At 51.3% G+C, this 27933-nt stretch overlaps 1 protein-coding gene across 1 annotated transcript in view; it reads right to left on the bottom strand.

Annotated features, from left to right (window-relative positions):
- LOC142248835 (histo-blood group ABO system transferase 2-like) overlaps window positions 1-24510 on the bottom strand; it is an 82676-nt gene extending 58166 nt beyond the window's left edge. The window contains exon 1 of the mRNA XM_075320164.1: window positions 24328-24510. Within this exon, the coding sequence (XP_075176279.1) occupies window positions 24328-24413 (86 nt within the window). The 5' untranslated portion in view covers window positions 24414-24510. The remainder of the gene's footprint in view (window positions 1-24327) is intronic.
- Between the last annotated feature and the right edge of the window lie 3423 nt (window positions 24511-27933).

The raw sequence follows: 27933 nt of genomic DNA on the forward strand, positions 1-27933 counted from the left end.
ACTTATTTACATGCCACTAACGTTTGTGGTTGCCCTGCAAGTTCACGGGCTTGTCCATGAGCAGTTCCTCATGCAAACTTTTTAAACGGTCCCCACGGGGACAACGGTGCCGGCAACGGCCGGTTTCCTCTCAATCACGGTTGTAGACAATCTGATGAAACTTCGGTAATCATTTTTGCTTATCATTCTTTTTCAACAAACAAACAGGGGGTCCCAACGGGGACTGCTGCAGCGGGCATCCGCTGCCCTACTCCGGACTTTCAGCTGCATTCGAGGGAGGGGGTGCAGGACTCATTCGGCTCTCCTGGCTGCCCCGCAGTTTAGCATCTAGGGCAAACCACCCCCTCTCTCCGCAGTGCCGGGTATACTGCACTATGTCACCCGGCATCAGGTTACGGCCGGGGTGCTCTTCGGGCAGGTGGGCATTAACATCCCGCCGGGCTATAAACACTTCGGCCTCCAGGCCCGGTTCGTATATAAACCCATAGCCCCGGCGGACATCAAACCGCCTCACCTGTCCTTCATACAGCGGTCCCCGGACATGGAATGTTGCTTGCCGGAGGTTCTCCTTTTCTCTAATTGCTCGGGCCACCAGCTCCGCCTTTTTCCTCTCTCTCTCACCGATCTCCAGGCCCAGCGGTACCGGCTCCCTGTCCCAATACGGCGCTGCTGCGAGCTCCGGCGCACGGGTCGGGCCCCGCGGGACATTCTGGACGTTGCCCACTGTCAGGGATCTGGGCGACAAGTCCCGCGGTGTCTTGGCCTTGGGCGCCACCTTGCAGCGACAACCCGGCGCTACCTCAGCCGAGGTGTGGGGGATGGGCACAGGGGCTTTCCGCAGCTGGGCCTCCGGCTTGGAGCGGGTCATCGGCTCCGGCTCGGGGACTTGCTCCGGAGACGCCTCCGGTGCGGTCTTCGGAGCCTTCCAAGGCAGCATCTCCGGTCGACTACAGGCTCTGGCTACAGGTCGGCCCGCCTGGGCGGGGATGCTGGGTATTGCTACCGGTTGCGGTGGTAGAAGGCCTAGTGGCGGGGCCACGGCCTCCGAGACGGGTGGCGAGGGAGGCAGCGGGGGGAGAGGGCTTGGACCGGGTCCCGCAGCATAGTAACTGTTTCTCTGTCTCTCTCCCACTCTCCCTCTCTCTCTGTCTGTATCTCTCTCTCTGTTTCTCTCGCTCTTTGTCTCTCTCTGTCTGTCTGTCTCTCTGTCTGTTTCTCTCTCTATCTATCTCTCTGTCTGTCATTTTGTTTTTCTGTCTTTTTCTCTGTCAGTCTGTCTCTGTATCTGTCTCTATCTTTCTGTCTCTCTGTCTCTCTCTGTCTGTCTCTCTCTCTCTGTCTCTCTATCCAACACACTCTGTCTGTCAAATCAAATCAAATAGGCTTTATTGGCAGGACCAAATACTCTGTCTGTTACTGTCTCTGTCTGTATTTTTCTCTGTCTGCCTCACTCCCAGTCTGTCCCTCTCTCTGCGTCTCTCTCTCTGTCTATCTCTCTGTTTCTTTCACTGTCTGTCTCTCTCTTTAACCGTCTCGCTCTCTTTATCTCTCTGTCTCAGTCTGTCTCTCTCCCTGTCTGCCTCTCTCTCTATCTCTCTGTTTCTCTCCCTGTCTGTATCTCTGTCTCTTTCCATCTCTCTCTGTCTTTCTCTCTGTCTCTCTGTCTCTCACTGCCTTTCTCTCTGTCTACCTCTCTGTCTCTCTCTCTCTGTTTGCCTCTCTCTGTTTCTCTCTCTATTTCTCTATCTCTCTCTGTCTCGCTCTGTCTCTCACTACCTTTCTCTGTCTACCTCTCTGTGTGTCTCTGTCTGTTTGCCTCTCTCTGTTTCTCTCTCTGTCTCTGTATCGCTCTGTCTCTCTCTAGAGTTCCTTCTCTCTCTGTCTCTCTCTCTCTCTGTCTCTCTCTATCCATCTCTCCTCTGAAATCATATTACCTCATACATAGCTGTCTTATATTAAGAATGTCCTTTGTTGCCTATAGCAACCAATCAGCCCTCCTATTAATGACCTGTAGCTCCCAGCTCCATTGACTTTAATGGAGGCAGGTTTTTTGCCAAATAACTGTAAAGCGTGGCGTTAAATTCTCCCCTCAAAACATAGTCTATGACGTTCCCTGAGTCAAATGAGGCGGCTGCGCAAAATTTTGTAACTGTATATGTGACGGTGCGGATTCCTTTAGCGGACATACATACATACGCACACGCACACGCACACACACACGCACACACACACACACACATACACATACACTCAGCTTTATATATTAGATAGATATAGTAATTAATCTATTAAGATGCTTCAAATATAAAAATTATGACCACAACTATTTAAATGGCTACAATATCTAACATATCCCTGGATAGATCAATTGATCTTCAATAGTGATTACTACTAATGGAGTCTACACCAGCCTGTAACATCTAAGGCGGGCTTTGCACGTTGCAACATCGGTAACAATGTGTTACCGATGCTGCAGCGATAGTCCCGGCCCCCGTCGCACGTTCGATATATAGTGAAAGCTGCCGTAGCGATTATTATCGCTACGGCAGCTTTACACGCACATACCTGCCGTGCGACGTCCCTCTGGCCGGTGACCCGCCTCCTTCCTTAGGGGGCGGGTCGTGCGGCGTCACAGTGACGTCACACGGCAGGCGGCCAATTGAAGTGGAGGGGCGGAGATGAGCAGGATGTAAACATCCCGCCCACCTCCGTCCTTCTCATTGCAGCCGGGAGGCAGGTAAGGTGAAGTTCCTCGCTCCTGCGGCTTCACACACAGCGATGTGTGCGGCCGCAGGAACGAGGAACTACATCGTACCTGTCGCTTCCCCGGCATTATGGAAATGTCGGAGGCTGCAGCGATGATACGATGACGACGATTTTGCGCTCGTTCATCGTATCATCTAGGATTTACACACTACGACATCGCAAGTGACGCCGGATGTGCGTCACTTTCGATTTGACCCCACCGACATCGCACCTGCGATGTCGTAGTGTGCAAAGCCCGCCTAAGGCTATGTTCACACACTGCGTTTTTTACCTACCTTTTTGGTGCGTTTTTGCTGCAGAAATTTCTTGAGAAATTCTTGTAACCTTTCTGCAGACATTCCCCAGCAAAACCTGTGGGAAAAAAAATTAGCTGTGCGCACACTGCGTTTTTTTCTTAAGAAAATTCTTTCGGTAGATTTTCTTAAGAAAAAGAATGAGCATGTCACTTCTTTTCTGCAGCTAACTGCGTAATTCACTCCATTGATTGTAATGTAATCATCAGGACTATTTTTTCAATGTCTTTTGTATAGGATCGGATGGCACATAGAAGCACTTCCGTGTGCATCCGATCCTACAAAAAACACATCGGATGCTGTATGTCCGCTCCGTTATTATGGAACATGTCCTATTCTGTTCCATGATAATGGACAGTGACTCAATACAAGTCAATGGGCCCGCAAAATCCCCGGACCGCGTGACCTCCGACAGGTGCCCGTGCAGTCAGTGTCCCGCTTCAGCCCCGCAGCTGCCCGCACTGCAGTATCAGCAGCTTCTACACAGCAGTGCAGTATCAGTAGCTTCTCACACTGCAGTGCGAGCAGCCGCGGCGATGACGAGCACTGTTGTCAGGAGGTTAGATGAGGTCATTACATGCTGTGATGATCTCCTGCTCTCCTGACGTCAGCGCTGTCACTACCTTCTATGCTCATCTCGCGGGCGGCCCGAGACTGTCACTAGCGGTGACGTCACGAGCTCCCGCAATTCTTCGCTGTGAACGCGGCGGCATAGTAGTCAGTGACAGCGCTGACGTCAGGAGAGCAGGAGATCGTCACAGCAGGTAATGATCTCATCTAACCTCCTGAAGTCAGCGCTCGTCATCCCCTGCAGTGACCTGGGCTGTCCTATTGATGTTAGCTCAGGTCACTGCACTGCTCTCCCAGCCAATGGGGAACATTCTGTTCTTCATTGACTGGGACCGTGACTATGGTATGGATCGTTGTGGGATTATTGGATTACGCTGGACCCGAATTTGATTGTTCTTTTCAATAAATTGGTGAAAGAGGGAATGTTTTGGGGAGTGTTTTTTCAAATAAAACTTTTTTTGTTGTCTATTTTTTTTTTTCTTACTGACTGGGTTGGTGATGTCGGGTATCTGATAGACGCGTGACATCACTAACTGCAGGGCTTGATGCCAGGTGACTTTACACATCTGGCATCAACCCCATATATTACCCCGTTTGCCACCGCACCAGGGCAATGGGATGAGTTGGGGCAAAGTGCCAGGATTGGCACATCCAATGGACGCACCACTTCTGGGGCGGCTGTGGCCAAGATTTTTAGGCTGGGTAGTGTCCAATAACAGTGGACCTCTCTAGTCTGAGAATACCAGACCACAGCTGTCCGCTTTACCTTGGCTAGTGATCCAATTTGGGGGGGACCCCACGTTTTTTGTTTTAAATTATTTATTTAATTTAAAATAACAGCATGGGGTGCCCTCTGTTTTGGATTACCAGCCAAGGTGAAGCTGCCAGCTGTGGTCTGCAGGCTGCAGCCGTCTGTTTTACCCTATCTGGCTACAAAAGATAGGGGGGACCTGACGTCATTTTTTTTTAATTATTTATTTATTTTTTGGCTAAATATAAGGATAAGCACCAGGGCCAGCTCCAGGTTTTTGTGGGCCCCGGGCGGAAGAGTCCCAGTGGGCCCCATAAACACACAGACACACACACATACACAGATACGTACATATACATATTTAAAGACAAACTCACAAAATACATATAAACAGACAAATCTATACAGTCATATACACTGACATACATAGATACACATCATACATGCCTACAGACAGACACACGCAGCTCTGCTACATACAGACACACACACAGCTCTGCTGCATACATACAGACACACACTGCTCTGCTGGATACATACAGACACACTCACACTGCTCCGGCGGCTTTTCCTCTTTTGAAAACGCCGTCCGCCCATTATTCAATCTCGTATTCACTGCTTCCCCTGCCCACCGGCGCCTATGATTGGTTGCAGTCAGACCCGCCCCCACGCTGAGTTACAGCTGTCTCACTGCAACCAATCATAGCCGCCGGTGAGTGGGTCTATATCATGCAGTATAATAAATAAATAAATAAACAATTAAAAAAAAATGGCATGTGGTCCCCCCCAATTTTGATACCAGTCAAGGTAAATCCACATGGCTGAAGGCTGGTATTCTCAGGATGGGGAGCCCCACCTTATGGGGAGCCCCCCAGCCTAAAAAAATCAGCCAGCAGCCGCCCGGAATTGCCGCATCCATTAGATGCGACAGTCCCGGGACTCAACCCGGCTCATCCTGAATTGCCCTGGTGCGGTGGCAATCGAAGTAATAAGGAGTTAATGGCAGCAGCCCATAGCTGCCACTAAGTCCTAGGTTAATCATGGCAGTCGTCTCCCCGAGATACCTTCAATGATTAACCTGTAAATGAAAGTAAATAAACATATACACCCAAAAAAATCCTTTATTTGGAATAAAAGACAAAAAAAACCCACCCTCTTTCACCACTTTATTAAAATCCCCAAATATCCCTCCAGGTCCGGAGTAATCCACATGAGGTCCCGCATCCAGATCTGCTACATGAAGCTGACAGGAGCTGCAGTAGAACACCGCCGCTCCTGTGAGCTCCACGCAGCAACTGAAGTGAATCGCGCTGTCAGCGGGGACGTCACTGAGGTAATGCCGGTGTGTGTGTGTGCGGTGATGATGGGTTCGGTAGTGTCAGTGTGTGTGCGATGATGATGAGGGCTATAGTGTCAGGATGCGTGCGGGGATGTCGGGATGTGTGCGATGATGTCGAGGTGTGTGCGGTTTAGATGTGGGCGGTAATGTCGGGATGTGTGCAGTGAAGATGTGAGCGGTAATGTCGGCATGTGTGCGGTGAAGATGTGGGCGGTAATGTCGGGATGTGTGTGGTGAAGATGTGGGCGGTAATGTCGGGATGTGTGCGGTGAAGATGTGGGCGGTAATGTCGGGATGTGTGCGGTGAAGATGTGGGCGGTAATGTCGGGGTGTGTGCGGTGAAGATGTGGGCGGTAATGTTGGGATGTGTGCGGTGAAGATGTGGGCGGTAATGTCGGGGTGTGTGCGGTAAAGATGTTGGCGGTAATGTAGGGGTGAGCGGTAAAGATGTGGGCAGTAATGTCGGGATGTGTGCAGTGAAGATGTGGGCGGTAATGTCAGGGTGTGTGCTGTGAAGATGTGGGCGGTAATGTCGAGATGTGTGCGGTGAAGATGTGGGCAGTAATGTCGGGGTGTGTGCGGAGAAGATGTGGGCGCTAATGTCGGGGTGTGTGCGGTGAAGATGTGGGCGGTAATGTTAGGATGTGTGCAGTGAAGATGAGGGCGGAAATGTCGGGATGTGTACGGTAATGTCGGGGTGTGAGTGTGCGGTGATGTCGGGATGTGTGCGGTGATGTCGGGGTATGTGCGGTGATGTCGGGATGTGTGCTGTGATGCCGGGATGTGTGCGGTGATGTCGGGATGTGTGCGGTGATGTCAGGATGTGTGCGGTGATGTCAGGATGTGTGCGGTGATGTCGGGATGTGTGCGGTGAAGATGAGGGCGGTAATGTCGGGATGTGTGCGGTAATGTCGGGGTGTGTGCGGTGAAGATGTGGGCGGTAATGTCAGGATGTGTGCGGTGAAGATGAGGGCGGTAATGTCGGGATGTGTGCGGTAATGTCGGGGCGTGTGCTGTGATGTCGGGATGTGTGCTGTGATGTCGGGATGTGTGCTGTGAAGATGTGGGCAGTAATGTCGGGGTGTGTGCGGTGAAGATGTGGGCGGTAATGTAGGGGTGTGTGCGGTGAAGATGTGGGCAGTAATGTCGGGATGTGTGCGGTGAAGATGTGGGCGGAAATGTCAGGGTGTGTGCGGTGAAGATGTGGGCGGTAATGTCGAGATGTGTGCGGTGAAGATGTGGGCAGTAATGTCGGGGTGGGTGTGGTGAAGATGTGGGCGGTAATGTCGGGGTGTGTGCGGTGAAGATGTGGACGGTAATGTTAGGATGCGTGCAGTGAAGATGAGGGCGGAAATGTCGGGATGTGTGTGTTGCGGGCGGAGGAGGGGACGCCGTGCTCTCCCTACTGCTGCTCGGGTCCGGCTGCCGCGGCTGCTGCGGCCTGCTGCTGCTCGGTGGCTCGAGCGATGGGCTGGATCCCGGGGACTCTAGCGGCGCTCCTCGCCCATGAGTGAAAGGTGGTTGTTGGGTGTGGGGATTGTTTGTTGTCCGTGACGCCACCCACGGTTGTGGTGATTTGGTTGACACCACCGCTGCTCGGTATGGGGATCCCGGGAAGGATGGTATGGAGCAGCCAGTTGTTGTGTTGCCCCTCCGTGGGTAGGGGTTGGTGATCCCGGGGCCCAGTGATGAGGTGGGAGATGCAGGGCTTGGTGGGGTGCAGGGACGCGGGGGCAGCGCTGTGCCTTGCGGCACTGTGGTACTCACTCAGCCTGAGACGTTGACACAGTTCTCGGTAAAACACACGGCTGGAAAGACGGTTCCCACGGACGGCTGCACTTGCTTTCCCCAGTAGGTGACGGTGATGTCCCTTTTCCTGCACCTAATGTTCCTGTGTTGGTAGCGATGGGTTCCCACCAGTAACCCGCTCCCCGGCTTGGATATGGGCCGGAGGAGCCCTACTTTGCCCGCAGGCGCTGGCCCTGAGAAACTGGTGCCCTGGCGGTGGCGGTGTCTCTCCTCAATGGTTGGACTGTTGCCTTCAATCGGGACTTGGTTGTTTGGAGACAGACGTCCCCTTCACTGACGGATTTGGCAAATTTACGGCGACTCCTAGCCTTGCCGGGATCCGAGAGGCCCCTGCCCTGGTGCTGACTGTTCTTCGTATACTGCTCCAGACCGCCGGGCCACTACCCGTCCGCGGTCCTTCCAGCAACCTCCGAGCAGTCACCCCTGCGGACTATCACCGCCGTCTGCTGACCTTGCTGTCACTGTCCTGGCACACAGCCGGACCAACTTCAGGCTTTACTACTGTCACTTCAGCTTCTTTCTTTAGCTGTACCACAACTTCACTTCTACTTTACTTCACTTTCCTAAACTTGAACTCCACTGTTTACTCCTTCACTTAGCTCCTCACTCAAGCTCCCCCTGAGCTAAAACTGCCTGGTTCCTCCCGCCTCCAGAGCTGTGCACTCCTTGGTGGGCGGAGCCAACCGCCTGGCCCACCCCCCTGGTGTGAACATCAGCCCCTGGAGGAAGGCAACAAGGATTTTGGTAGCCTTGGTGTTCCTAACTGGGGTGTAGGGTGTGGTGGTGCAATGACCTGTGACCCCTGGCTTGCCCAGGGCGTCACATTCCCCCTTAGCAAAATGCAGACCGTCCGCGGGCTGCCCGTCCAACACCGGTTTTATTTTCTGAAAAAGGTAAAAAGGTAACATATAAAGCATAATATCATCCCACAACGGGAGGCACATTTCTTAAACGTTGCTAAACGGTTTACGGCTACGGTTTCCGCTCTCTCCCACCCAAGCAACCTGGCCCTGATGCTGCCCCTAAAGCCCAGGCAGCACCCCTTGACCCAAGTCCAGCACAAGTCACCTGAGCGGGATCTGTCCTTCCCCTCCAGAGGGTAGCCACCGGTTCCTGTGGTGGCTGGGCCCTAGCCTGCTCTGCTGAGGGCCCTCCCTCCAACCTGCCTCTCCGGAGGCGGCAACTGCGGAAACGGTAACGGTAAAACAACTTATTTACATGCCACTAACGTTTGTGGTTGCCCTGCAAGTTCACGGGCTTGTCCATGAGCAGTTCCTCATGCAAACTTTTTAAACGGTCCCCACGGGGACAACGGTGCCGGCAACGGCCGGTTTCCTCTCAATCACGGTTGTAGACAATCTGATGAAACTTCGGTAATCATTTTTGCTTATCATTCTTTTTCAACAAACAAACAGGGGGTCCCAACGGGGACTGCTGCAGCGGGCATCCGCTGCCCTACTCCGGACTTTCAGCTGCATTCGAGGGAGGGGGTGCAGGACTCATTCGGCTCTCCTGGCTGCCCCGCAGTTTAGCATCTAGGGCAAACCACCCCCTCTCTCCGCAGTGCCGGGTATACTGCACTATGTCACCCGGCATCAGGTTACGGCCGGGGTGCTCTTCGGGCAGGTGGGCATTAACATCCCGCCGGGCTATAAACACTTCGGCCTCCAGGCCCGGTTCGTATATAAACCCATAGCCCCGGCGGACATCAAACCGCCTCACCTGTCCTTCATACAGCGGTCCCCGGACATGGAATGTTGCTTGCCGGAGGTTCTCCTTTTCTCTAATTGCTCGGGCCACCAGCTCCGCCTTTTTCCTCTCTCTCTCACCGATCTCCAGGCCCAGCGGTACCGGCTCCCTGTCCCAATACGGCGCTGCTGCGAGCTCCGGCGCACGGGTCGGGCCCCGCGGGACATTCTGGACGTTGCCCACTGTCAGGGATCTGGGCGACAAGTCCCGCGGTGTCTTGGCCTTGGGCGCCACCTTGCAGCGACAACCCGGCGCTACCTCAGCCGAGGTGTGGGGGATGGGCACAGGGGCTTTCCGCAGCTGGGCCTCCGGCTTGGAGCGGGTCATCGGCTCCGGCTCGGGGACTTGCTCCGGAGACGCCTCCGGTGCGGTCTTCGGAGCCTTCCAAGGCAGCATCTCCGGTCGACTACAGGCTCTGGCTACAGGTCGGCCCGCCTGGGCGGGGATGCTGGGTATTGCTACCGGTTGCGGTGGTAGAAGGCCTAGTGGCGGGGCCACGGCCTCCGAGACGGGTGGCGAGGGAGGCAGCGGGGGGAGAGGGCTTGGACCGGGTCCCGCAGCCGCGATGACCGGCCCTTCCAGGGCATCGGGGCGTGGGTCACTCACCCTCCCTTCCTCCGCTTCCTCCTCGCGTCTCCGCACGACTGCTATAACGTCCGCCATGTCGGTCTCCTACTCCTCCATGAGGAGCTGCATCTTAACCTGCAGCCGTTGGTAGAGCTGCGCGGTCCGGATCTCCACCCACGCCGCGGTTCCAGGCACGGGGGCTACGGTGTTGCGGGACGGCATCCACATGCTGCTGGCGGCTTTTCCCAGGAACAATATGTCTGCAGAGTCCTGGCGTCCCTGCTTTTATAGCTGCTCTCACATGCAGCTAGCCGCCATCGCGTCCCCCTTAGCTTCTCTCCGGCCCCTCCTCTATTGGGGCGGAGTTTTGGCCTTCGCGCCTCTGCTACTCGAGAAGACGCTCGAGCGGGAACTTTTCGCGCCAAAGATGGCGACTTCCGAAATTTTTCAGCCGGATACCTCCGGCGGTCACAAGGCGCACCTCTACCCAACGGCAGAGCGGTAAGATCCTGTTCGTGACGCCAAGTTGTCGCGGGCGGAGGAGGGGACGCCGTGCTCTCCCTACTGCTGCTCGGGTCCAGCTGCCGCGGCTGCTGCGGCCTGCTGCTGCTCGGTGGCTCGAGCGATGGGCCGGATCCCGGGGACTCTAGTGGCGCTCCTCGCCCGTGAGTGAAAGGGGGTTGTTGGGTGTGGGGATTGTTTGTTGTCCGTGACGCCACCCACGGTTGTGGTGATTTAGTTGACACCACCGCTGCTCAGTATGGGGATCCCGGGAAGGATGGTATGGAGCAGCCAGTTGTTGTGTTGCCCCTCCGTGGGTAGGGGTTGGTGATCCCGGGGCCCAGTGATGAGGTGGGAGATGCAGGGCTTGGTGGGGTGCAGGGACGCGGGGGCAGCGCTGTGCCTTGCGGCACTGTGGTACTCACTCAGCCTGAGACGTTGACACAGTTCTCGGTAAAACACACGGCTGGAAAGACGGTTCCCACGGACGGCTGCACTTGCTTTCCCCAGTAGGTGACGGTGATGTCCCTTTTCCTGCACCTAATGTTCCTGTGTTGGTAGCGATGGGTTCCCACCAGTAACCCGCTCCCCGGCTTGGATATGGGCCGGAGGAGCCCTACTTTGCCCGCAGGCGCTGGCCCTGAGAAACTGGTGCCCTGGCGGTGGCGGTGTCTCTCCTCAATGGTTGGACTGTTGCCTTCAATCGGGACTTGGTTGTTTGGAGACAGACGTCCCCTTCACTGACGGATTTGGCAAATTTACGGCGACTCCTAGCCTTGCCGGGATCCGAGAGGCCCCTGCCCTGGTGCTGACTGTTCTTCGTATACTGCTCCAGACCGCCGGGCCACTACCCGTCCGCGGTCCTTCCAGCAACCTCCGAGCAGTCACCCCTGCGGACTATCACCGCCGTCTGCTGACCTTGCTGTCACTGTCCTGGCACACAGCCGGACCAACTTCAGGCTTTACTACTGTCACTTCAGCTTCTTTCTTTAGCTGTACCACAACTTCACTTCTACTTTACTTCACTTTCCTAAACTTGAACTCCACTGTTTACTCCTTCACTTAGCTCCTCACTCAAGCTCCCCCTGAGCTAAAACTGCCTGGTTCCTCCCGCCTCCAGGGCTGTGCACTCCTCGGTGGGTGGAGCCAACCACCTGGCCCACCCCCTGGTGTGAACATCAGCCCCTGGAGGAAGGCAACAAGGATTTTGGTAGCCTTGGTGTTCCTAACTGGGGTGTAGGGTGTGGTGGTGCAATGACCTGTGACCCCTGGCTTGCCCAGGGCGTCACATGTGCGGTAATGTCGGGGTGTGAGTGTGCGGTGATGTCGGGATATGTGCGGTGATGTCGGGGTGTGTGCGGTGATGTCGGGATGTGTGCTGTGATGTCGGGATGTGTGCTGTGATGTCGGGATGTGTGCTGTGATGTCGGGATGTGTGCGGTGATGTCGGGATGTGTGCGGTGATGTCGGGATGTGTGCGGTGATGTCGGGATGTGTGCGGTGATGTCGGGATCTGTGCAGTGAAGATGTGGGCGGTAATGTCAGGATGTGTGTGGTGAAGATGAGGGCGGTAATGTCGGGATGTGTGCGGTAATGTCGGGGTGTGTGCGGTGAAGATGTGGGCGGTAATGTCAGGATGTGTGCGGTGAAGATGAGGGCGGTAATGTCGGGATGTGTGCGGTAATGTCGGGGTGTGTGCTGTGATGTCGGGATGTGTGCTGTGAAGATGTGGGCGGTAATGTCGGGGTGTGTGCGGTGAAGATGTGGGCGGTAATGTAGGGGTGTGTGCGGTAAAGATGTGGGCAGTATTGTCGGGATGTGTGCGGTGAAGATGTGGGCGGTAATGTCAGGGTGTGTGCGGTGAAGATGTGGGCGGTAATGTCGAGATGTGTGCGGTGAAGATGTGGGCAGTAATGTCGGGGTGGGTGCGGTGAAGATGTGGGCGGTAATGTCGGGGTGTGTGCGGTGAAGATGTGGGCGGTAATGTCAGGATGTGTGCGGTGAAGATGAGGGCGGTAATGTCGGGATGTGTGCGGTAATGTCGGGGTGTGTGCTGTGATGTCGGGATGTGTGCTGTGATGTCGGGATGTGTGCGGTGATGTCGAGATGTGTGCGGTGATGTCGAGATGTGTGCGGTGATGTCGAGATGTGTGCGGTGATGTCGAGATGTGTGCGGTGATGTCGGGATGTGTGCGGTGATGTCGGGATGTGTGCGGTGATGATGAGGGCTCTCTCTCTCGGCTAAAGAAAACTTAACACAACGCGTTATTTCACTGGAATCCGTGGCCTTTATTATCACACTTTTTGCAACGCAAGTGTGAAACTAGCTAAGGGACTGTGGAAACTGTGGCTGCCGAGGACTGCGGTCCCCGGACCTCGGCCCGGGGGCAGCAGAACTGAAGGAGAGTGGGCAGGGCCCGGGGGGCAGCTGAAGTGACAAGGCCGAGTGGGCCCCCCCAGCTCTCCAGGGCCCCGGCACTTGCCCAGGTATGCTAGTGTGGAGTGTGGCGCCCTGGATTAGCCAGGTAGCCACAGACAAAACACACACACACACCCCCACCCCCAGACAGTTACATTAGTCAGACACAAAACCCTTGTTGCCTCCCTCCAGGGTCTGATGTCCACACCAGGTGGGGCGGAGCCAGGCGGTTGGCCCCGTCCACCGAGGAGTTCACAGGCCTGGAGGCGGGAAAAGCAGTCAGTTAGAGTTTGGAGGAGTTCAGTTCAGGAGGTGAGAGTGAGAGGTCACGTACTGCGAGTGTCTGGGTTGGAGCCCAGGCACTGAGAGCAAGGTTGGCAGACGGTGGTGGCCGTCTGCAGGAGTTGGTGGAACTCCGCAGAGCCGTAAGGATAGGGGCTGGGCGGTGGCCCACCGGTACCGGACCGGGGAACGGAGTGAAGCTAAGCACACACAGGCAGGGCCATCGGACCCTGACCAGGCTTGGAGCCGCCGTCAATAGTCAAATCCGAATGTGACAGGAACCCCCGGGGTTCCCTGACAACCAAGTCCCGATTGAAGGCAACCGCTCACACCGTGAGGATATACAGCCACCGCCACTGGCTAGAAGTCCAAGGGCTCCTCCGGTATCTATACACCGGGGAGCGGACTACCGTTGGGAAGCCATTGGAGTCAACACAGTACACAAAGGTGCAGGGAGAGACAGCCACCATCACCTGTCCGGGGAGAGACACTGCAGCCGGCTGCGGGACCCGTCCATCCAGCCGTTTGGCTTACCGGAAACTTTGTGCCTCTTTTGCTGAGTGAGTACACCCGTGCCATCCGGCACCGCGCCGCTCTGTCCCTGCAACCCTGCACCTCACCGACCCTGCCTCCCCGTTACACCACTGGGCCCCGGGACCATCCACCCCTACCCACGGAGGGGGAAAACAACATCCCAGCTGCTCCCTACCATCGCTCCCGGGTTCCCCGTTACCAGCAGCGGTGGTGCCCATCTTCACCACAACCCGTGGGTGGCGTCACGGACTAAATCCCCAAACAAACCACCCCCTTTTCACTCATGGGTGAGGAGCGCCGCCCGAGTCCCCGGATCTGGCCCACCGCTCGAGCCACCGAGCAGCAGCAGCGCCGGACCCGAGCGTTAGTGAGCGCAGTGCCCCGCCGCCCGCGACACCAGGTGCTGACGCCGGCCCTGCTAAGCACCCTTTAGTGCCACATGAAAGTCACTAAAGGGTGTCAGCTTAGAATATGCAGGGAAGTGGGATATTATATAGGTCTTTCTCATCTATCTATCTATTCATCTATCCATCTTTCTATCTATCCATTATCTATCTATCTATCCATCCATCTATCCATCTTTCTATCTATTTATCCATTATCTATTATCTATCTATCTATCCATTTATTCATCTATCCATCTTTCTATCTATCCATTATCAATCTATCTATCTATTATCTAGATTATTTATTGCTGTAAAAGCATTAAAAAACGCAGGGATCAACCTGAAAAAAACGCACCAAAAATCGCACCAAAAACGCACCAAAAACTGCAACAAAAACTCACCTGCATTATTGGTGCATTTTTTAACGCAGGTGCGCTAATCCTTCACTCTCAAGAAATTTCTTAAGAAAAATAATTTTTCTAGTGTGAACATAGCCTAACTGTAGAAGCAATTTATATAGTATTATTGGGAAAAACACAGCAATATAGCTGCAGGTAATATATATTTGCCTGCAGAAGTTGGTTTATATAGTGTTGCTGGATCAACCAGCTATACCGCTATCAATAACCGCAGGCAAATACAGTTAGGTCCAGAAATATTTGGACAGTGACACAAGTTTTGTTATTTTAGCTGTTTACAAAAACATGTTCAGAAATACAATTATATATATAATATGGGCTGAAAGTGCACACTCCCAGCTGCAATATGAGAGTTTTCACATCCAAATCGGAGAAAGGGTTTAGGAATCATAGCTCTGTAATGCATAGCCTCCTCTTTTTCAAGGGACCAAAAGTAATTGCACAAGGGACTCTAAGGGCTGCAATTAACTCTGAAGGCGTCTCCCTCGTTAACCTGTAATCAATGAAGTAGTTAAAAGGTCTAGGGTTGATTACAGGTGTGTGGTTTTGCATTTGGAAGCTGTTGCTGTGACCAGACAACATGCGGTCTAAGGAACTCTCAATTGAGGTGAAGCAGAACATCCTGAGGCTGAAAAAAAAGAAAAAATCCATCAGAGAGATAGCAGACATGCTTGGAGTAGCAAAATCAACAGTCGGGTACATTCTGAGAAAAAAGGAATTGACTGGTGAGCTTGGGAACTCAAAAAGGCCTGGGCGTCCACGGATGACAACAGGGGTGGATGATCGCCGCATACTTTCTTTGGTGAAGAAGAACCCGTTCACAACATCAACTGAAGTCCAGAACACTCTCAGTGAAGTAGGTGTATCTGTCTCTAAGTCAACAGTAAAGAGAAGACTCCATGAAAGTAAATACAAAGGGTTCACATCTAGATGCAAACCATTCATCAATTCCAAAAATAGACAGGCCAGAGTTAAATTTGCTGAAAAACACCTCATGAAGCCAGCTCAGTTCTGGAAAAGTATTCTATGGACAGATGAGACAAAGATCAACCTGTACCAGAATGATGGGAAGAAAAAAGTTTGGAGAAGAAAGGGAACGGCACATGATCCAAGGCACACCACATCCTCTGTAAAACATGGTGGAGGCAACGTGATGGCATGGGGATGCATGGCTTTCAATGGCACTGGGTCACTTGTGTTTATTGATGACATAACAGCAGACAAGAGTAGCCGGATGAATTCTGAAGTGTACCGGGATATACTTTCAGCCCAGATTCAGCCAAATGCCGCAAAGTTGATCGGACGGCGCTTCATAGTACAGATGGATAATGACCCCAAGCATACAGCCAAAGCTACCCAGGAGTTCATGAGTGCAAAAAAGTGGAACATTCTGCAATGGCCAAGTCAATCACCAGATCTTAACCCAATTGAGCATGCATTTCACTTGCTCAAATCCAGACTTAAGACGGAAAGACCCACAAACAAGCAAGACCTGAAGGCTGCGGCTGTAAAGGAATGGCAAAGCATTAAGAAGGAGGAAACCCAGCATTTGGTGATGTCCATGGGTTCCAGACTTAAGGCAGTGATTGCCTCCAAAGGATTCGCAACAAAATATTGAAAATAAAAATATTTTGTTTGGGTTTGGTTTATTTGTCCAATTACTTTTGACCTCCTAAAATGTGGAGTGTTTGTAAAGAAATGTGTAAAATTCCTACAATTTCTATCAGATATTTTTGTTCAAACCTTCAAATTAAACGTTACAATCTGCACTTGAATTCTGTTGTAGAGGTTTCATTTCAAATCCAATGTGGTGGCATGCAGAGCCCAACTCGCGAAAATTGTGTCACTGTCCAAATATTTCTGGACCTAACTGTATATATAATTAATGTGTGGATAATATACCAATATATCAGTGCAATACAATAACTTACGGTAGTTGCTACTGCTGGTACAATCAACTACGGTATATCATTATTATTCACTGTAGATCAAAAAATACACCCACAATAAATAAACCAGCTATATGGCTGTAGGTGATAATATGTATTCAACTGCAGAAGTAAGTTTATATAGTGTTGCTGGATTAACCAGCTATACTACCATCAATAGCTGCAGGTAAATACATATAACGAATGGCTGGATTATATCCTGCAGATAATAATTTAGTTGCTGCTGCTGGCACAACCCGCTACACTATCCTTAATCACTTTAGACAAGTATACACACATGGAAACAGCGAGTGAAGTGCCTACCCGTGGATCAGGGAATAGGCTGGAGCCTGGAGCAAATGAGGACCGCGTCTCAACGCGTTGTGAGGTAGCGTCGTCGGCTGCGCTGCAGAAGACACGGGATCCAGGCACCAAGGTTCACAGCACACGGTTTATTCCAAAGAAAAAGTCCACAATAGTACATATGTGCCTTTCCGGCAGAGAACTCAGGGAGATGTGATCACTCCCTCACACCCGGCACACCTGCCCTCCTTCCTGTTTCCATTTAACCCTTCCTTAAGCCTGTAGGGAAACAGCATTAACCCTGTAGTGGATTTACTTCCTATCATGGAGTGAGCACAACCGGGGCAAGACATACCGGCCGTTATAGATAACCCCGGTCACAGTCTCACATACCCCCCCCTCAGTTCAAGCGAGCGGGGTTGAACTCCTGCCATCAAACACGGGCCGCGGGACAAGGCATCGGCGTTGCCCTGCAACCTACCGGCCCGGTGTTCAACCGTAAACCGGAAGTTCTGCAGAGAAAGGAACCACCGGGTAACCCGGGCATTCCGTTCCTTGGCGGACCTCATCCAGACCAGTGGAGAGTGATCCGTCACCAAGCGAAACTGCCGTCCCAGCAGGTAATAGCGTAGGGACTCCAAGGCCCACTTAATCGCCAGGCACTCCTTCTCCACTACGCTATAATTCCGCTCGGGAGGGGTGAGCTTCCTACTTAAGAAGGTGACGGGGTGTTCCTCCCCCTGAACCACCTGAGACAGCACTGCCCCCAGGCCGACCTCCGAGGCGTCAGTCTGTACTATGAACTCCTTCCGGAAATCAGGGTTTACAAGAACGGGCTGTCCGCACAGGACCCCCTTCAGGGCCCGGAAGGAGTCCTCGGCCTGCGGAGTCCAGCGCACCATGACGGACTTCTTGCCTTTGAGAAGGTCCGTCAAGGGGGCTGATAGTCCCGCAAAATCTTTTACAAACCTCCTGTAGTACCCCACGATACCCAGGAAGCCCCTAACCTGCTTCGTGGTCAGGGGTCTAGGCCACTTCTGGATCGCCTCAACCTTGTTAACTTGGGGCTTAATCACTCCTTGGCCTATTACGTAGCCCAAGTAGCGGGCTTCCGTGAGTCCCAACGCACATTTCTTGGGATTGGCTGTCAATCCGGCTGTTCGAAGCGCGTCCACCACCGCTTGTACCTGTTCCAAGTGGGTCTGCCAATCGGAGCTGTAAATAATGATGTCATCAAGGTACGCTGAGGCATACGCCTGGTGGGGTTCCAGCACTAAGTCCATCAACCTCTGGAACGTGGCCGGAGCGCCATGTAACCCAAAAGGCAAGACAACATAGTGGAAGAGACCCTCCGGCGTAACAAAAGCGGTTTTCTCCTTGGCGGACTCCGTTAGTGGCACCTGCCAGTACCCCTTGGTCAGGTCGAGCGTGGTAAAATATCGCGCCTGTCCCAGCCTATCAATCAGCTCATCCACCCGGGGCATGGGGTAGAGATCAAACTTGGATATTTCGTTCAATCTCCTAAAGTCATTGCAGAACCGTAAGGAGCCATCGGGTTTTGGTATTAGGACAATCGGACTAGCCCATTCACTCCGGGATTTTTCGATGACCCCCAGGCGTAACATTGTCTTTACTTCCTCCGATATGGCTTGTCGTCGAGCCTCCGGTACTCGGTATGACTTCAGGCGTACCTTCAGGTGGGGCTCGGTGACAATATCATGTCGTATCAGACTGGTCCTACCGGGCAGCTCGGAGAAGACATCGGGGTTCTGCTGAACCAACCGTCTGGCCTCTCGCCTCTGTGTCTTGGTGAGGGCTTCTCCAATCCTTACTTCCGGTTCGTCCTCTCCGGAGGTCACTGGAGCCGGATGTGAACGACCCGAAGAGGAGGGAGGTGGGGAAAAAACAGCCATCAGGCTTTCCCGTTCCTGCCAAGGTTTTAATAGGTTGACATGGTATATTTGTTCAGGTTTCCGCCTACCGGGCTGCAATACTTTATAGTTAACCACCCCGACTCTTTCCTTTATCTCGTAGGGGCCTTGCCACTGAGCCAGGAATTTACTCTCCGCCGTGGGAATCAATACCAACACCCGATCCCCGGGATTAAAGGTCCGCACGGTGGCTTGTCTATTGTAGCGGCTGCTTTGCGCGGCCTGAGCCTCCTGTAAATGCTCCTTCACAATTGGCATGACCGCGCTTATGCGGTTCTGCATACCCAAAATGTGTTCAATCACACTTTTATGGGGGGTGGGCTCCTGCTCCCAGGTTTCTTTTGCCAGGTCCAACAATCCCCGGGGATGTCGCCCGTATAACAATTCAAAAGGCGAAAACCCCGTGGATGCCTGTGGCACCTCTCGTATGGCAAACATCAAATAGGGAAGCATCATATCCCAGTCTTTCCCGTCTTTGGAAATCACCCTTTTGAGCATGGTTTTCAGGGTTTTATTGAATCGTTCCACTAAACCATCCGTCTGAGGATGATACACAGACGTACGCAACTGCTTGATCTGGAGTAGCCGGCATAGCTCTTTGGTCACTTTAGACATGAATGGGGTCCCCTGATCCGTAAGGATCTCCTTGGGCAACCCCACCCGGCAGAACACAGCAAACAACTCCCGAGCTATAAGCTTGGCTGCAGTATGTCTGAGAGGTATCGCCTCTGGATACCGGGTGGCATAGTCAACGATCACTAGGATATGCTGGTGCCCTCGAGCAGACTTTACGAGGGGCCCCACCAGATCCATCCCTATCCGTTCAAAAGGGACTTCTATAATGGGTAACGGTACCAACGGACTGCGAAAGTGGGTCAGGGGTGCGGTAAGCTGACACTCCGGGCAGGTTTCGCAGAACCGTTTTACCTCCCCAAAGACCCCGGGCCAATAGAACCTTTGCAATATTCGCTCCGGCGTTTTCTTGACCCCTAGGTGACCACTCATCAGGTGTTTATGAGCCAAGTCGAGGACCCGCCGGCAATACGGCTGGGGCACCACCAACTGCTCTACCCCTACGCCCCGTATTTCATCTACCCGGTAGAGTAAATCCTGCTTAAGAGCGAAATGGGGGTATCTTACCTGGGCACCAGGCAGCTGTGCCACCCCGTCAACTACTGTCACCCGACTCCGGGCATGTATTAATGTAGGGTCCTGGAGTTGGGCTGTCCCAAACGTATCTGGGGACGCCTCCAACTCCGGGATGGGCTCGACCGTCTCAGCCTCTCCTGCCAATACCTCTAGGGGCGACCTATCAGGTTCACATCCTGTCCCTATCATGGGGACCCCTACGGCAGGCGTCCCGGATTCAGGATTGTAGGGCTCAGGTCCCGGACTGACCAATATCTGAGGGGACTTAGGAGGTCCCTTCCATAAAGTCCAAAAATAGGGCAGATCCCTTCCTAGGATCACATCATAGGGAAGAGTATTAATAAGTCCCACCTCATGTTGCACCTGACCGCAAGGTGCTGTGATGGTGACTATCCCCGTGGGATAGTCTCGGCGGTCCCCATGTATGCAAACCACCCCCACGGTACGTCCTGTGGCCTTTACTTTAGCCCTTAGGGTTGATCGCACAAGGGTCACTAAGCTTCCGGAATCCAACAAGCCTGTAACCGGACATCCATTCACCTGAATTTGGCACAAGTGGGGCTCAGTCTCTGGGTAGACCAGGTCAGCGGTACACACCACCTGAGCATACATTGAACCCCGCCGGGTAACCCCACAATCCATGGGCTCCGTGGTGAGTGGACACTGGGCTTCCATATGTCCCACCCGCTGGCACCGCCAACATCTAATAGGGAAGGACACCCCCTTGACGAGTTGTCGTTTAGGGTACATAGTTTTCCGGACCTCAGGGACGGAGGGTGCGGCTTCAGACGGGACGGTAGCGGACTCCCGCACCGGTGTCAGCGGTGGGTCCTTGGCCCTAGGCTTGGAGGGGCCGGACCGACGGGCGGTACGCAAAGTCTCAGTGTCCCGTATCAAGTCCTGCGTAGCCACATGCCGCTCTACCAGGGACACTAATTGGTCCAGGGTACTCGGGTCACCCTGTCCGACCCACCGTTGAATGGTGACGGGTAAAGTGCGCACAAAACGATCCACTACTACCCTTTCCACCATTTGCGCCGGGCTCAGAGTGTCAGGCTGCAACCACTTTTTTACAAGATGTAACAAGTCATAGGCCTGGGAGCGTACGGGTTTGGCTTCCTCAAAGAACCACTGATTTACCCGCTGAGCCCGTACATAGGTATTCACGCCCAACCGAGCCAGTATTTCGGCTTTCAGGGTCACATAGTCAATGGCGTCCTCGGTACAGAGGTCCAGGTATGCTTTTTGGGGTTCCCCCGTCAGATAGGGTGACAATACCTCAGCCCACTGCGGGGTCGGCAGCTTTTCCCGTTCGGCCACCCGTTCAAACACCGCCAGGAACGCTTCCACATCATCACCCGGGGTCATCTTTTGCAACGCTTGTCTCACAGCTTTCCGGACGCTGCCGTCGTCACCCGGTCCCGGGGTTGTTGCTGCCGGTCCGGCACGGATCGACTTGGCCAGGAGAACCATCTGTTCTTGGTGCCTTTTTTCCTGCAATTGCAAGGCTTGCTGCTGACGTGCATTGGCCTGCTCCATCTGTTCTTGGAATTTTTTTTCCTGCACTTGCAAGGATTGGAGCAGGTGTGCATTGGTCTGTTGCTGCTGTGCATTAGCCTGTTGCTGCTGTGCATTATTATGTCCTCCATGGCGTCGCCGGGTTTGGGCTGTAGTATAGCCGCTCGAATCCAGGACATGCGCAGCTGGGTCACCAGGGATGGATGCTACACCTCACCGGCTGTCATGCCCGCCGATTCTCCACCATATGTGAGGTAGCGTCGTCGGCTGCGCTGCAGAAGACACGGGATCCAGGCACCAAGGTTCACAGCACACGGTTTATTCCAAAGAAAAAGTCCACAATAGTACATATGTGCCTTTTCGGCAGAGAACTCAGGGAGATGTGATCACTCCCTCACACCCGGCACACCTGCCCTCCTTCCTGTTTCCATTTAACCCTTCCTTAAGCCTGTAGGGAAACAGCATTAACCCTGTAGTGGATTTACTTCCTATCATGGAGTGAGCACAACCGGGGCGAGACATACCGGCCGTCATAGATAACCCCGGTCACAGTCTCACAGCGTGTTTCTATCTTCTTCTGTGTGCGGGGCAAATCGCAACATGCTGCGAGTGGCTCTGTACCGCAGCAATAGAGGTCAATTGGTGCGAGAATAAACACACAGCACACAGAAAGCACACAGTTTTAACATGGTGTGTTACATACAGTCAAAACCTACAAAGATAGATAGCTGGATAGATAGGTAGAAAGATAGATAAGAAAGACATATAATATCCAACTCCCCTGCATTTTGTAAGCTTTCACCCTTTAGGGCATTTCATGTGGCACTAAGGGTGTTTAGGATTGTTTTAAGCTCCAAATTAAATATTTTCCCCCAAAAAACAACATGGGGCCCCCTCTATTTTTTGCAGACAGCTGTAGCCTGCAGACCACGGCTGGCAGCTTCACCTTGGCTGGTAATCCAAGTAATCAGACAATACCTTCACAACAAACAAGAATGCAACCCCAACAAAAATAATATATAAATATATATATATATAATATATATAAATAAATATGGTCCTGAAAGGAGGTAAGCCACAAGCAGTAATCACAAAATATGAACACAATGCATTACTAGCTGTTAATCAGAATATATATATATATATACATATATATATATATATATATATATATATATTTGACAATAAAGTGTGGCAGCTCCGACAGGAAAATATGGATTCCCACATAACAGGGTGTATCCTGTGAGGAGCAGGGTGAGTCATTAGCCATTTCCCTGTTTGTTTGCATATTTTGTGATTACTGCCGGGGCTTACCTCCTTTCGGGACCACATTTATATATACTATATATTTGGGGTTGCATTCCTGTATGTTGTGAGCTGTTATTCTCCGTCCTTTAACACTAGAAGTCCCAGGAATTTCGAGCTCCATAAGGTTTCAATGGTAGAAATGTTAAATGACCCCTCTCTGGGACTTCTAGTGTTAATCTGCACTTTCATGCATCCTATTTTATATGACTGGCCACCTGAATGATTTCCACGGGTATTTTGGGGTGGTTTGTCTTCATATTTTGTGTGCATGGTTTTAATTGTTTTTATGTCGGATTTGTCATAAAGGTCATGTTTTATCACACTTTCTAGGTGGTGCTCGCTTTTCCATGAGCAGTGTCTTCTTTTCTCTTTTTTCTGCAGCTTTGTTAGTTGAATATAATCAGACAGACAATAACCATTTCCATTCAATAGGCATGTAAGAGAACTGCAAAGCTGTAATATACAGTTATTTTTCTTTTATGCAGATACAAATATTTAAAAAAATAAAATCTTCCAAGAGATCAATTTTTCCATCCAGCAGAATGGATGAAATTAGTCTTTATAAATAATCTATTTTATTGATATTTATATCATTACTAGCTGTAGTACCCGGTGTTGCCCGGGAAAGTGACTGTCTCTCTGTGTCTCTCCCATTCTCCCTTTTTCCCAATTTCTGTCTGACTCTCTGTCTCTGTCTCTCTCTGTCTCTGTTTCTGTCTTTCTCTCTGTCTCTCTCTGTCTCTCTATTTCTCTGTCTGTGTCGCTCTGTCTCTGTCTCTCTCTCTCTGTCTCTCTGTATGCCTGTCTCTCTCTATTTCTGCCTGTCTCTCTGTCTCTCTCTATCTCTCTCTGTCTCTCTCTTTCTCTTTCTGTGTGTGTCTCTCTCTCTGTTTCTCTCTATCTGTCTTTGTCTCTCTGTGTGTCTGTCTCTTTCTTTTTCTGTCTGTCTCTGTCTCTGTCTGTGTCTGTCTCTGTCTGTCTGTCTATTTCTGTCTGTATCTTTCCTTGTTTGCATCTTTCCTTGTCTGTATCTTTCCCTGTCTGTCTCTTTTCCTGTCTGCCTCTGTCTCTCTCTTTGTCTGTGTCTATATCTTTCCCTGTCTGCCTGTCTGTATCTTTCCCTGTCTCTCACTGTCTGTCTGTCTCTTTATTTGTCTGTCTCTTTGCTTATCTTTTGCTTTCCCTGTCTGTCTATCTCTCTCTCTCTTTCCATATCTCTCTGTCTGTCTCTTTCCCTGTCTGTCTCTGTCTCTTTTCCTGTCTGTCTGTCTGTCACTGTCTGTCTGCCTCATTCCCTGTCCGTCTCTGTCTCTTTTCCTGTCTATGTCTGTGCCTATGTCTGTCTGTCTCTGTTTGTCTGTCTCTGTCTGTGTCTATCTGTATCTGTCTGTCTCTGTCTGTCTGTCTTTGTGTCTGTCTGTCTGTCTTTGTGTCTGTCTGTGTCTCTACCGACATCATATTACCTCACACAGAAGCTTCTTATACTAAGAACATCCTTCATTGCCTATAGCAACCAATCACAGCTCCTATTAATGACCTGTAGCTCCTAGCTCCATTCACTTTAATGTAGCAAGGTTTTTTGGTGAATAACTGTAAAGCATGGGGTTAAATTTTCCCTATGACGTTCACTGAGTCAAATGAGGCATCTGAGCAAAATTTTGTGATTGTAATTCTTTTAGCAGACACACACACACGCACACACACACACACACACACACACACTCAGCTACATATATTAGATGGGATTTTTTTTTATTTTAGAAAATACAGGTAAACTAACATAAACAAATACAAAAATTACTTACCAAAATCCCACTATAAAGAGTATGAAGACGACCAGGGCTCCAATGACATAAGACCTGGGAAGCAGCATGTTCTTATAAGGTGCCATGCATTTATTCTGGGTGAGTGTCAGAGTTACAGTTTCTTACATGCCAAAGGGAAGAAAAAAAAGGTAGAGCTCTCAGAAAGTTAGACTAAACTATCATTAAGGAGAGAAGCGCTAGTAATGACAGATGTTGGCATCCAATAAGTGATAATGAATTATCTGTTCTCTGAATTTCAGAGGACAATGAGTCAGTTTCTCATGTAGCAGCAAGTAAAGGTGTAACCTCCTCTTCCAATTCTAGTGCTTCAACCACATTAAATACATACAGTATATCCTCCTAGCACATACCTAACAGTACCTGTCCTAAGCAACATCAATACTTAATATTCCCTTTTCTCCTGTGTAGAGCATAATGGGAAGGGTGCGAAATAGACAAAACAAACAAGAGCACGGCAGTTCTCCAGGCCATTTTCCATTTTTTTCCTCCCCTTCTTCCAAGAGCTATAACATTTTTATCTTTCCGCCAATATAGCCGTTTGGAGCCTGTTTTTTGCGAGACGACTTGTACTTTTGAATGACACCATTCATTCTGCCACATATTGTACTGGAAAATGGGGAAAAATTTCCAAGCGTGGCGAAATTGCAAAAAAAAAAAAAGTTCAAATCCACGATTGTTTGTTTTTTATTGTTTTTTTTGTTTTTTTTATTTACAATGTTCACGATATGGTAAAACAGACTCAGCAATATGATTTCTCAGGTCAGTACGAGTTTGTAAATTCCAAACATGCATAGTTTTACTTTTATCTAAGTGTGAATAAAAATTCAGAAATTTGTCAAAAAAAAGAATTGCACTTTTGTCGCCATTTCTTGAGACCCGTGGCGTTCTCATTTTTCGGTATCTGGGGCTGCAAGATGGCTTATTTTTTGCTTCTTGAGCTGTTATTTTTAATTATACCATATTTGGTTAGATATGATGAGCTGATCGTCTGTTATTGCATTTTACTGCAATTTTGCAGCAACCAAAAAAAACCCCATATTTCTATCCTTTGTTTTTTTTTCTCGATATGCCTTTTACCAATTATTATTATTATTATTATTATTATTTATTATTATAGCGACATTTATTCCATGGCACTTTACATGTTAAAACGGGTACACATAATGAGGACAAGTACAATATTCATAAACAAAACAAGGTACAGACTGGTACAGAGGAGAGAGGATCCTGCCCGCGAGGGCTCCCAGTCTACAGGGGATGGCTGAGGATACAGTAGGTGATCAGACTTAGGGGGGCTTTACACGTTGCAACATTGCTTCTGAAATATCGTCGGCACACATCCGGCGCCGGTAACGACATCTCAACGTGTAAATCCTAGATGTGCCGATAAACGATCGCAAAAGCGTAGAAAATCTGTGATCTGTGTAGCGTCAGTCATTTCCATAATGTTGGGTCGACCGTAGGTATGATGTTGTTAGTCGTTCCTGCAGCTCCACACATCGCTGTGTGTATACCCACAGGAGCGACAAACATCAGCTTACCTGCGTCCCGACGGCAATGCGGAAGGGAGAAGGTGGGCGGGATGTTATATCCCGCTCATCTCCGCCCCTCCACTTCTATTGGCCAGCCGATTAGTGACGTCGCGGTGACGTCGCTGTGACGCCGAACGCACCTCCCCCTTGAAGGAGGGATAGTTCGGCGATCACAGCGATGTCGCCTAGCAGGTATGTGCGTGTGATGCTGCCGTATCGATAATGTTCGCTACTGCAGCAATCACCACATATCGCATGTGCGACGGGGGCAGGTACAATCGCGCTCGGCATCGCTAGCCGATGCTAGCGATGTCACAACGTGTAAAGTACCCCTTAGGCCCCTTTCAAAGATCATTTTTTTGCCATCAGTTAAAATCCATTGAATTTTGAAAAAACAGATCCGGCGACTGATGCTGCTGGATCCGTTATTTTTCTCATAGACTTGTATTAGCGACGGATTGCAATGGATGGCCTCACGTTTCATCCGTTGTTTGACGGATCCTTAAAAAATTGTTTGTCTGTCGGACGGAGACAACGGACAAAGTATCATTTTTTGTCTACGTTGAAAAAATGGATAGCGGCAGAGATCCGTCGTATGGTATAATGGAAGCCTATAGGTGCAGGATCCGTCGTAATCCGTCAAATGACGGAATCCGACGATGGATTCCGTTTTTTTTAACTGAGCATGCTCATATTGGGTGTAAAAACACTGTTGGGCTGAAAAAACCGATGCGACAGATTGACGTTTATTCGACAATCTGCAACGAATCCGTCGAGCCAACGGATTGTGATTGATGGCAAAAAACTAATGAAAGGGGCCTAATTGATTTTATATTTTGATAGCTCGGGCATTTCTGAACTCAGTTACCAAATATGTGTATGTTTTATTATTGTTATATTTTCAATGGGGCAAAAGGGGTGTGATTTGAACTTTTTTTGGGGTTTAAATATTTTTAAAATAGTTTAATTGTTTTATTGATTTAATTTGTCCTTAGAGGACCTGAAGTTGCCACTGTCTGATCGCTTCTGCTGTTCAGAGCGTTGCTTCAGCATCCCTCTGAACAGCAGAAATGCTGATGATCTGTGAATGTCAGCTGACCACTGGCTGTCATGACAACCCATTGGTGCCCCGTGATTGTTGCACTGGGCCGCCAAGGGCATCGGGGAATGGCGTAATCCCCACCAACGCATGTTAGATCATGCTGTCAGAGTTTGACAGCACAATTTAACTAGTTAAAAGGTGGGGTGGATCTCCGATCCCCCAGCGCCTGTTAGCTGCACATGTTGTTAGGGCCAGGTGGACGGGCAGACCCAGGAGGTGGATCCACTGGGCCGAACTCCTTGATGAAGGTAAGGGGTCCGGTAGCTGGAGCACTACGGATAGCAGGACAGTCCGTGCACCAGAGTAGAATGGAGAAGTCCCTGGGACCACGGAGTCACTGATGGTAGTCCGGGTGACGGAGCTCAGGTTTGGAAGCCGAGATGTTGTCAGGCGGAGTCCGGAACCGATGGAGCGAGAGGACGGGTCACCACAGGGATCAGAGATGGAACGGACTGTCAGGATGGCAGATAGTCAGCGGTCGGGGTTCGGGATTCGGCAGGATCGGATGGCGAGGCAGGATCGGCTCTAGAAGAGAGAGAGGTGAGTATATCACAGGAACACAAGGAGACCTGACTCCTAGCTTGGAAAACACGAAGAACAGGCCCCGCCCACTTGGACACTAACCCCCTTTATACCCTGTACCTGTGTGCTCAATTTCCTGTCAGTGGACGCTGGCCCTTTAAGAAAGGGTCAATGACCGCGCGCGCGCCCTAATGCGCATGCGCGAGGCCCGGGTGCCAGAAGCCAGGGCAGGGAGCGGTGAGGAGGAAGCAGGAGAGCCGGGCTGGGGCTGAGTAGCCGACGGGCGCCGGGAGCGGGGACCAGGACGCCTGGGAACCGCAGGCAATGGAGGCTGGAGACCGGGAGGCGGCGGACGCCGGACAGAGGAACCGGGGAGCGACGCAGGGAAGCCGGGGAGCGTGACAGTACCCCCCCCTCCCACGCCCCCCT

The sequence above is a fragment of the Anomaloglossus baeobatrachus genome, chromosome 8, assembly GCF_048569485.1.
Source record: "Anomaloglossus baeobatrachus isolate aAnoBae1 chromosome 8, aAnoBae1.hap1, whole genome shotgun sequence".
Classification (NCBI taxonomy): Eukaryota; Metazoa; Chordata; class Amphibia; order Anura; family Aromobatidae; genus Anomaloglossus; species Anomaloglossus baeobatrachus.